General features: G+C 54.7%; 1 protein-coding gene and 1 non-coding gene across 3 annotated transcripts in view; one reads left to right on the top strand and one right to left on the bottom strand.

The window, feature by feature from the left end:
* Nucleotides 1–10,757, top strand: part of Erbb2 (erb-b2 receptor tyrosine kinase 2) — a 24,442-nt gene continuing 13,685 nt past the window's right edge. Inside the window, exons 1-7 of one of the 2 annotated variants that reach the window (XM_021211827.2) lie at nucleotides 1–267; nucleotides 7,622–7,773; nucleotides 8,417–8,630; nucleotides 9,358–9,492; nucleotides 9,826–9,894; nucleotides 10,043–10,158; nucleotides 10,286–10,427. In XM_021211827.2, the coding sequence (XP_021067486.1) occupies nucleotides 195–267; nucleotides 7,622–7,773; nucleotides 8,417–8,630; nucleotides 9,358–9,492; nucleotides 9,826–9,894; nucleotides 10,043–10,158; nucleotides 10,286–10,427 (901 nt within the window). In that variant the 5' untranslated portion in view covers nucleotides 1–194. Of the gene's footprint in view, nucleotides 268–6,280; nucleotides 6,532–7,621; nucleotides 7,774–8,416; nucleotides 8,631–9,357; nucleotides 9,493–9,825; nucleotides 9,895–10,042; nucleotides 10,159–10,285; nucleotides 10,428–10,757 lie in introns of those variants that run through there. The other variant, XM_029546005.1, reaches the window with a different exon arrangement.
* On the bottom strand, nucleotides 10,581–10,684 carry LOC115065485. The gene has a single exon (XR_003845262.1). It is a non-coding gene; the product is annotated as a U6 spliceosomal RNA (small nuclear RNA).

The following is a 10,757-nucleotide window of genomic DNA, read 5'->3' on the forward strand; positions in this document are numbered from 1 at the left end:
TCGAGGAAGTGCGGCGTGAAGTTGTGGAGCTGAGATTGCCCGCCGCTGGGGACCCGGAGCCCAGGAGCGCCCCTTCCCAGGCGGCCCCTTCCGGCGCCGCGTCTGTGCCTGCTCTCGCCGCGCCCCGCGCCCCGCGCCCCGCGCCCGCAGCCTGGTCCAGCCTGAGCCATGGGGCCGGAGCCGCAGTGATCATCATGGAGCTGGCGGCCTGGTGCCGTTGGGGGTTCCTCCTCGCCCTCCTGCCCCCCGGAGCCGCGAGTACCCATGGTGGGTCTTGGCTTGGGGAGGGCTCGGGCCGCTACGGCTGCGCCCACGGGCGGCCGGAGCCGCGGGGCCCCGAGAGCTCTACGGCCGGGCGGTCCGGGACGATGGGGCGATCCCGGCTGCCGGCGCCGCGGCCCGGAGGGGATCAGAGAAGCTGGGGATGGGACAATCACTCGGAGAACCACACTGGAGGTCCGGACCAGCCTCTTTTGGCTACACCGGAGCTTCCCGGGCTCCAGGAGACTCCGGGAACTCCTCGGGAAAGTTCTCTGAAACTGGTCGGAAAGTTTTCCTCCGAAGGGTGTGTGAAGCGCTATGCGTGCGTGCGCCTGCTTCCCCCCCTTTCGAGCCCCCTCACGCTTTCTCAGAGCTCTTCCAGTTGGCAGCCTCCGCCTCCGGACCGGACTGGGCAGTACGCCTTCGGGGTCCCCTCTGCCCCGCCCCTCCCCCTCCCCACCCCCTCCGGCCCTCTGGGTTTAGTAAGTTACTCCAGCTTCCAGCGGGGTCGCCGTGGAGGGGGCGGTGGGGAAAGTAACCCATCCTGTCGAGCAGGGAGGACCGAGTGGCGGCTCCGCAGTTGAGTTGCCTATCGATAGTGTCTGGGATATGGGGGAGCGGAGGAGGGGCAGGCATTTGTTTGGAACAGTTTTCTCTCTCTCTCTCTCTCTCTCTCTCTCTCTCTCTCTCTCTCTCTCTCTCTCTCTTCTGTGCTGGGCATGGAACACCCCCACCCTCCATCCCAGTCTCGCCGGTGTTAGGCAAGCCCTCTGCCACTGTGCTGCACACTCCACAGCTCTGTTTTGAACAAATTTCCTTAGAGCCAGCTTAAGGACTGTGTGCTTTGGGATTCTGGGAAGGCTCAGATCTTGAAGGGTGGTCTTGTGTTTTCCCGGCAGCTTCCATACAACAAAGTGGGAAGGGTTCCTGGGCATTTGCGGGGAGAGCACCGAAAAGGAGTAAGGTCAGCTAGGGGTAGGCAGAGAGCTGGGTTGTTTTCTTGCCTTTATCTTCGTGTTGGGGGCTGGGAGGGTGACCCGGCAGTGTGTATACTGACCCATATGTCCAGTTCTACCATGAGCGTAAAAGCTGACCGTCACCCCGTGTGGGTCAGCTCTGCCAGGCTCCGTGGGTGGTGACTTGCATGCATTCCTTCTTCAGTACTAAGAACAACTCCACAGTGGAAACATTAGTAGTCTTCTTGTGGGGGGGGGGAACCTGGGCTGGGGAAATGAAGTACCCTGGAGTAACTGGCGGACCCCAGGCAGTGTGACCAGCCACAGGATATGATATATGATTCACATAAATAGGAGTCTACCTGAACAGTGGGGAGATGCTGCTTCCGTAATCACTGTAGTAAAGATACAGAACACAGGTTCTGGGAGCAGTGGGTTGTTCCTCAGAGGCCAGCGAGCCTGGAGGCTGGTGGAGTATCACCATCTGTGCCCCCTTCCACCCCCCACCCCCCCAGTTCCTGACAGCACGCTGCTGTGCTCGCTGTGGGATACCCCTGTGTGTCTGAGGTTTTTATGATGGTTGTATGTACGTTCGTCCCGGGTTTATGTTGCCAAACAGCAGTCTCTCTGCTGACTTGGGGACACAGGATGAACTCTGCCCTCGCTAGGAACTCCCTCAAGGTACTGGGCTCTATCTGTTGTAAACACTGGGAGATGCCCCTTGCCTTCTTGAGGATGGAGTCTCCTTTCAGTTTCTCAGGAGGCCAGCCTTCCTGCTAACTTTCCGTTGAGGAGAGTGAGGTTAGGCCCTTCACCTGAGTCGGGCGGGCGGGGTGCGCAGTTGGCCAGGAGTGGTCCCTGTGCTGTAGAGCTGGAATCTGAAGGGTCTGCTCTCCAGACAGGGAGTGGAGGGTTGCTGAGCCTTCGTCCCTTCAGATGTGCTGCTGGATGCGGAGGGACAAGACAGAGTTTGTCTTGCCAGGAATGGTTAAAAAGGCAGTGCACCATTAGCTGCCTCTAGCTCCATCCAGGTTCTACTGCAGAACTGGTCTTGGGCAGGTATGTAGGGGAAAGGAGATCTGCGGAGACCCAGAGAGTCAAGCTGTTGCTGGGCACCTTAGTACTAAAGGTTTTGTGAAATGCAGGAAACACAGGTCCTGTAACTTGTCAGGAGCCATTCCTATTTCAATTCTAGTCTGAGTCTCTCCAGGTCCTTCCTACCTTTTGTTATATGGGGGGACTAAATAGACTCCTCTTGCAGAGGACCTGGGACTCAGTTCCCAGTTCTCACCTGGTGGTTCACAACCATTCATAACTCCTATTCTAGACTTGATGTTTAATTCTGACCTCCACAGGCACCAGGCACGTGTGTCAGTGCAGACACAAGGGCAGGCAAGAGCCACACGTCAAGTACAATCAACCCCAACAAGAAAAGAGAAAAATATATTGCATCTCAAAATCAAATGGAAAGGCGTTCTCTTTTCTCCTGTAATCACCCAGATCCCGCTAAGTGCTTGTCTCCCGTTTTAAAAACTTCTTTATGCTTCTTACATACCAGATCCTTTTCCATAGATGGTTTTGTGCTCTCTCTCTGTGCACTGTCCCGTCAAGCAGGTGCACAGATGGAAAAAAAAAAAAAAAAGAAATGAAGAGACTATCAAGGGGCATTTAGTGGTGGTCAGAGCTTTAGTCATCAAACAGGAATGGACTAGAAAAGTCTCGGACTGGCCGGGCAGTCACACAGGGACGTGTTCCTCTCTTACTCAGTATGGTCTTCCTAGCCCCTATCCCAGACTGGAGAAGATGCCCTGAGATAGGGGCCTGAGATGCCTCCCTGGCTGCTGAGTTTGCCTCCAGCACATGTTAGCCTTTCTCTTGGGCCTTCGGCAGTGCCAGGGATGGAGGGCCGGAAAGTGCAGAGATCACTAGGACATACAGGCTCATGGGAACGATGTGGGCAGGTAAAGTGGAAACTAGTGGAGTCGGGGCAGAGGAGGGCTCGGAGAAGGTGTGTCTGCACTAGAGTGAAGGACCGATTCAGAAGGAGAGTCCCTTTCCTGTCCCCTGTGTCCTCTGTGGCCTCAGGGAGTGACAGTTCTGTGATCTGCTGGGCCACCAGTCAGGCAGAGAGGATGTGCAGGGAACCTCGGTCCTCAGCAGTGGTTAGAGTCGTTAATGCTGCTGCTTAGGTTGCTGCAGGGCTGTTTACAAAGCTTCCCTGTGTTTACAGAGTGTTTCTCTTCCTCCTTTAATGCTCAGGGCTCTCCGAGGGGAGTGAGAGTTCTTACCACCACATTGAGGTCAGTAAATATTCACCAACGGAGCCAACTAAGAAGTCACAGTTGCTGTTGGGCTTAGAGATCAGTCTCATTTAGCTTCTGCCCTGGTGGTCTGAGCACATCCTCCCTGTAGCCCAAGAGTAGCTGAGCCAAGGTTCTGGGCAAAAGACCCAGAGCCTAGACTCCCGCTCTGACACCAGCGTCCTGGAGCAGGTGTGTGTGGCAAGGGAGCCCTGGTGTCACTTGAGTGAGCTCTGGCCTCTGACCTGGTTGGGGAGCTTTGGGGATGTAGGTAGTTTCCTGGCAGAGTTTATGAACAGCAAAGGAAATGTTGGCGTTCACAAGGTGAGCAAGATAGCAGCTGGGGACTCAGGATGAAGTAGGTCCTGGGTTCTCTCCTAGGGGCGGTGCTGGAAGTGATGGCAAGAAAGGGCACAGCTGGGGCTGAGGACCAGTTGTGAGACAAGAACCCACATGACAAGCTAGAAGCTGGGCTGAACCTTGATTGCCAGTGTTCAGCAGGAGGGACCCAAAGGACCAGGGCTAGTTCCGAGCAGAGGGATGGATGGATACTTGTCCCTTTCAGCTTGGAAGCTCTTCTCTAGGTGGCATTCACACTCATTCATTCATTCATTCCCTCAGTAGATGCATGTCCAGCACTCACTGTGTGTGAGCCACAGCCTAGCTCTGGGATGGTCCTGCTTCTTCCTGCTTTTGTCTCCAAGAGCTGGAAGGTGGGGTTTCTGAAGGGACACCTCTCCTGGAGCCAAAGAGCATCCTGTGTAGAATTAGAGCCTTTTGCTCCACCCTATAAATCCTTGAGACAGGATGGTTATGGGGACCATGGTCAGAGCTGGTGGGGAGAGCTTGGTAAAGAGTGGGGAGTGGGAGGGAGGCTGAGACTTGGAAGGGTCCCCAGGCTTTCTTGGCTGTAGTCAGCATGGTGTGTGTGTGTGTGTGTTTTGGGGGGGTGTCAGCTGGCAGCTTCTAACTCCCTGGGAGGAGGTCTCAGGGTACCAATTTTCCCACCTGTCTACAAACACTTTAAGACTCTTACTCAAACCAACCACAAATCAGATAAACAAACTGGCTAGTGGGGTGTGGCTGCCACTCTTTCTGACCTCCTGCCTAGCCCAGCCACCCTGCCCTGCCTGAGCTTGTGTGTTTATTGGTCTCACTGGAGAATTATTGTGTTTTTATGTTTGTGGGGGGTGTGGCATTGATATGTGCCTGTGTGTATAAATATATATGTGTGTGTGTGTGTGTGTGTGTGTGTGTGTGTGTGTGTGTGGTGTATGTGTGTGTTTGGTATGTCCATGTATGTGTGTGTGTGTTGTGTATGTGTGTGTTTCATATGTCCCATGTATATGTGTGTGGTGTGTATGTATGTGTGGTGTGTCCATGTATGTATGTGTATGTGTGTGTGTATGTGTGTTGTGTCCATGAATGTGTGTGGGAAGGTGTCCATGTCTGTGTATGTATATGTATATGTACGTGTGTCGTGCCCATGTATGTGTGTGTATAGGGGGGTCCATGTATGTGTGTCTGTGTGGTGTGTCCATGTATGTATGTGTATGTGTGTGTGTATGTGTGTTGTGTCCATGAATGTGTGTGGGAAGGTGTCCATGTCTGTGTATGTATATGTATATGTACGTGTGTCGTGCCCATGTATGTGTGTGTATAGGGGGGTCCATGTATGTGTGTCTGTGTGGTGTGTCCATGTATATGTGTGTGGTATGACCATGTATGTGTATGCATGTGTGTGTATGTGTGTCCTGACCATGTGTGTGTATGTGTGTGTGCTGAGGTTTAGTGGAAGGAATGAGGATCTGTGGCAAACCTGGATTCACATTGAGACTCTGTCACTCTTTTTTTTTTCGAGACAGGGTTTCTCTGTGCAGTCCTGGCTGTCCTGGAACTCACTTTGTAGACCAGGCCGGCCTCGAACTCAGAAATCCGCCTGTCTCTGCCTCCCGAGTGCTGGGATTAAAGGCATGTGCCACAACGCCCGGCTTTTTTTTTGTTTTTTTGGTTTTTTTTTTTGTTTTTTTTTTAAGACAGGGTTTCTTTGTGTAGCCCTGGCTGACCTGGAACTCACTCTGTGGACCAGGCTGGCCTCGAATTCAGAGATCTGCCTGCCTCTGCCTCCCAAGTGCTGGGATTAAAGGCGTGCGCTGCCACTGCCCAGCTCCTGTGTTGCTGGAATTGGAACTCGGGGCTTTGTGCGTGCTCTGCAAGCAATTTGCTACTGAACCTGTGCTATGACCTTGGAAGGATCAATTTCCTTCTTTGTAAAATAGAGGCAGTAGCCCCCGTCTCTGAAGTATACAGTAGGTACTCAGCTCGTTACCATGGTGTATGCTGTTGTTTTCCTTTGCTTGGCTGCCACAGCTGGTGTCCCTTCCCCTTGGAGATGGGGCAGCAGAGGGTGCAGGGGGTAAATGGCCACAGAGGGTGAGCCTCTACTCCAGCTCTGCCATCCATCCCTGTCCCCAGCTAGGCTGGACCCAGGACCTGGGCCTGGAGACAGCTGTGTATGGAAGCAGCTGAAGCTTCCGTGTTGGGGGAGGTACTGGCAGCAGGGCGTTATTTTGGGCTTGGCTGCCACCCCTAGCTCCCGTTTCTCCTGGGAATCTGTGGGGTGGGGTGGGGGGGACTGGAGGGTGGGGAGGCGTGAGCCAGATGACAGAGGGTGGGGTGCAAGTGGGTGCGGGATGGGGTGGGTAGGCCTGGCTGTCTCCCCTCCATCCAAGAGAAGAGTCTTTGAGTTCTATTTCTGTTCCTTCCCACTCTCCCTCCTTGCTTCCTTCCCTATCTTCCTGGAGAAGAGGCTGTCTACTACAAGGCCATCAGCTTGATGCTACTGAAGGCGGCCTTTGCCCTGCAAGCCCTCCTCACATCCGGAGGCAAGAAGATAACTGCGATTTGGCTTTAGGCTCCTTGTAGCCGGGACAGCAGGACTCCTAAAGTCCGATCCCAGAGCTGACCATTGTACTGTCTCTTGAATCTGCACCCAGTCGCTGGAAGGCAAAACGGTAACCAATAGGAAGTCTGTCTTTCTCAGCAGCTCAGGCACCTGTGTAGACAACCTCCACCCGCCTTCTCCCCCAACCCCCCAACCTCCTGGGCAAGACGCACAAGGTGATTCATCTTCTCACCGGAGCAGAAAAACAAGTTCAACTGGGCACTTTAATCTCTCCCCTGCTGGCAGGCTTGGTGCCAGCTGCTACCTAGAGCCCCCCTAGCTGAGGGGCAGCTTCTCCTATTTGAGGACTTAGTGGGAGGAATGGCACCCCAGCCTGAGGGTCAGGCAGGCTAGGAACGGCAGTGCGTCTTGGGGACCCCTTTGGCTGATAGTTGGCACTGGGCAGGTACACAGAGTAGTGTGCCCTTGTGGCAGGAGTTTCGTGGCATACCTTCTGCCAGCTGCTTCTGGAGTTTTGCCCCAGGAGGAGGGTGAGAGAGCCAGTGTAGGAACCTGCAGAGTGTCTCGCCCTGGTTAGGATCTGCAGCCAGGCCCCCTAGCTGATGTCCTAGGCTTTTCTTCTCTGTGTGGATGCTTTTCCAAGGAGTTCTCCCATGATGACCAGGCCCCTGGCTGCTCTCCTGTCCCAGCAATGACTCCAGTCGGTCCTGTTTGCCCATGTTTTAGGGTGGCACTCTGGGGACAGTTGTCCTGATCAGGGAAGTTGACATGTGGGTGTGTTTCGATGGAAGGAGGAGAAGGCCCCGAGTGTGTGTGGGAGACAGCTGGGGGTATCCAGGGGGGACTGACTCATCATCGCCTCTCTTCGGGGATTTTTCACCCTCAGTTCTGGGACAAAGGGAGGCTTTCTCTGCAGCGTGCTGAAACCCAGTATGGGTGGTAAGCCCTAAAGGGCTGACACATCAGGGTCCCTCGGGCTGCCCAAGGTGACCCTGCCACAGGGGGCCTCTCTCTGGCTCCCAAACAGAAGAGCATTCTGCTTTAGGTCCTTTGGATGCAGAGGTGTGGGAGGAAAGGCTGTGAGCCATGCTTTCTCCCTGTCTGAGGTGACAGGACTCTAGGGAGTGAGTGTGGAGGAGGTGACTAGATTGGAGAGGGTCGCCGGCCAGTGTCCTGACCCACTTCCTCCCTTCCATCAGTGTGTACCGGCACAGACATGAAGTTGCGGTTCCCTGCCAGTCCTGAGACCCACCTGGACATGCTCCGCCACCTCTACCAGGGCTGTCAGGTGGTGCAGGGCAACTTGGAACTTACGTACCTGCCCGCCAATGCCAGCCTCTCGTTCCTGCAGGTGAGACCTGGTCCTGCCGAGCCTCCTGAGTTGAGGTGTGTGAGGAAGGGGGGAGCTCCATCCTTGTATTTGCTCTCTTGTGGTTCCCCAATCAGGAGTGCCTTTCTGATAGCTACTTAAAAACCAGTCGACTCCCTCTGCAGTGACTGGCCGTGGCCCAGCTGTCCCCAACACTATTCCTTTAGGGCTCTAAGTTCCAGGTCCACCTTGTGGATGTGATCTAGACCCTTAGCGTCTCCAGGCCTCAGTTTCTCTCTCTATTGGACTGACTAGCAGCCACCCTGACCCACCATTGTGGAGCGTGGCCACAGACCCTGGAGTGAAGCTGCAAGGAACGGACGTGTGTCTGTTAAATCACAGACACCATCTTGTAACAAGCCTTCCTTTTCAAAGATGCTACTGAGATGTGCAGAGAGGCGGGGCACCGGCTTATCAGTCCTGGTCAAACAGACAAGAATCTGGTGAGGCCAGTGAGGAGTAGCCTAGGGCTCCATCTTGGACATCAGGGGTCAAGACTGCTCAGTGTCCAGTGGGGCCGTACAGGACATAGCCCCAACCCTGGGTTACCCTCAGGCTGTGTGAGGCCCAGGCGCTTCGCCAGCCCAGCCGCTCCTCACTGCCTGTCCCCTGCCCTTCCTGCCAGGACATCCAGGAAGTCCAGGGATACATGCTCATCGCTCACAACCGAGTGAGGCACATCCCACTGCAGAGGCTGCGCATCGTGAGAGGGACTCAGCTCTTCGAGGACAAGTACGCCCTAGCTGTGCTAGACAACCGAGATCCTTTGGACAACGTCACCGCCGCCCCAGGCAGAACCCCAGAAGGGCTGCGGGAGCTGCGGCTGCGAAGTCTCACAGGTACCTTTCCTGCCATTGCGAGGGTTTCCTGGTTCTTGGTGGCTGACTAAGCCGGTCTGGCTGTGAAGAGGCTCTGTGAGGGGTACAGTATGGTTCTCTCAAGCTCCATGCAGGCAGGCCGAGGCTCTGGGCTTGATCCCTTCAGGAAGATGCAGCTTGCATCAAGTCCACGATTTCATTAGCAGAGGTCAGGATATTTTTTTTCTCTCCATCTTGGCCATGTCAGCGAACAACCTGTGGAATTGTGTGTGACAGCCCCGCGCTGACTAGGGTACCCGGTGCTTTGCATCCTGGATCCCATTCCAGTCATGCTACCGACCTGGAAGTCCTGCTACTAAGCCTGCAAGTGTTTCTTTCTTTCTTTCTTTCTTTCTTTCTTTCTTTCTTTCTTTCTTTCTTTCTTTCTTTTTTTTTTCTTTTTTTTTTTAAACATTTATCTTGGTTTTTCTGGTTTTGTGATTTTTGAGACTGTGATCTCACTACCTAGCCCAAGTAGACCTTGATCCCAAAGCAGTCCTCCTGCCTCAGCTCCCTAGTGCTGGAATCCCAGGCATGCCACACCAGCTTTCTCCAGTGTTAGCCTCACCCCACAGAGGAGCAATCCGAGGCCTTCAGACATTTTTTGTTGTTCTCATGCTGAGAATTGATCTTAGGGCTGGCACTCCCAGGGGAGTCAGGAGCCCCCAGGGGTAGCCAGGAGGGGGCTGACTATTTGTATTCTGCACAGAGATCCTGAAGGGAGGAGTTTTGATCCGTGGGAACCCGCAGCTCTGCTACCAGGACATGGTTTTGTGGAAGGATGTCCTCCGCAAGAATAACCAGCTGGCTCCTGTCGACGTAGACACCAATCGTTCCCGGGCCTGTAAGCCATGTCCATGGGACAGCCCACCTGACCCAGACAGCCACCCACCCCACCTTTCCTGTCTTTGATCATCTCCCTGCCCATAGGCAGGGCCTCCACCTCCTGAGGCCTCTTTACTTTTTGGGTCCCCCCTTCCTGTGCAACTGCGCTTGGGCTTTGCTGACATATTCCTCCCACCTGCCATTCACTCCTCCCCATCTCCCTCTCAGTCTCCCTTTCTCTCCCTGCTTCCTTTCTTTGCTGTCTTTCTCCTCTGGGCTTCCCTCCCTCACTGTGCCTACCCTGTTTTCCTGCCTCCCTTCCCTTACCATCTCCCTTTGCTTCTGCCCACAGGTCCACCTTGCGCCCCAACTTGCAAAGACAATCACTGTTGGGGTGAGAGCCCTGAAGACTGTCAGATCTGTGAGTCGGAGGGAGCCCTGGTGTCTGGAGGTGGGGCTGGGGCAGGTGGACAGCTGGGAGTAGCCGAGTGACTTACTAGGGAGATGTCTCTCAGAAGGCCGTGGTGCCCAGGCCCTACCCAGCCCTCATCCTACCCTTTCCCCAACAGTGACTGGCACCATCTGTACCAGTGGCTGTGCCCGGTGCAAGGGCCGGCTGCCCACTGACTGTTGCCACGAGCAGTGTGCTGCAGGCTGCACGGGCCCCAAGCATTCTGACTGCCTGGTATGTGTCTCTCGCTCCTGTGCCCCCTGGGCCAACCCTCTAGGACGCAAGGGGTGGGCATCTCTCCTGGCCATTGGCGCACAGGAGGAAACATCACAGTGACCACCAGTGGCCTGTCTTCTGCCAGGCCTGCCTCCACTTCAATCATAGTGGTATCTGTGAGCTGCACTGCCCGGCCCTCATCACCTACAACACAGACACCTTCGAGTCCATGCTCAACCCTGAGGGCCGCTACACCTTTGGTGCCAGCTGTGTGACCACCTGCCCCTGTGAGTACCGGGGAGAAAAAAACATCCTTTTAATGCCTGGGCCGGGGAAGGGGTGCTTGTATAAGAGGGAGCATGCTGTGAGTATCCTGTGCCCCTTGGAGGGCTGGACATGACTCTCAAATCTGGATGCATTATTCTTTCCCTTTTCTCTTTTTAAATATGGAATGTTTCACGAATTTGCGCGTCGTCCTTGCGCAGGGGCCATGCTGATCTCTGTGTTGTCCCCATTTTGGTATGTGTGCAGCTGAAGCGAGCACCTTTTTTTTTTTTTTTTTTTTTTTTTTTTTTGAGACAGGGTTTCTCTGTGTAGCCCTGGCTGTCCTGGAACTC

The sequence above is a fragment of the Mus pahari genome, chromosome 14 (genome assembly GCF_900095145.1).
Source record: "Mus pahari chromosome 14, PAHARI_EIJ_v1.1, whole genome shotgun sequence".
Lineage (NCBI taxonomy): Eukaryota > Metazoa > Chordata > Mammalia > Rodentia > Muridae > Mus > Mus pahari.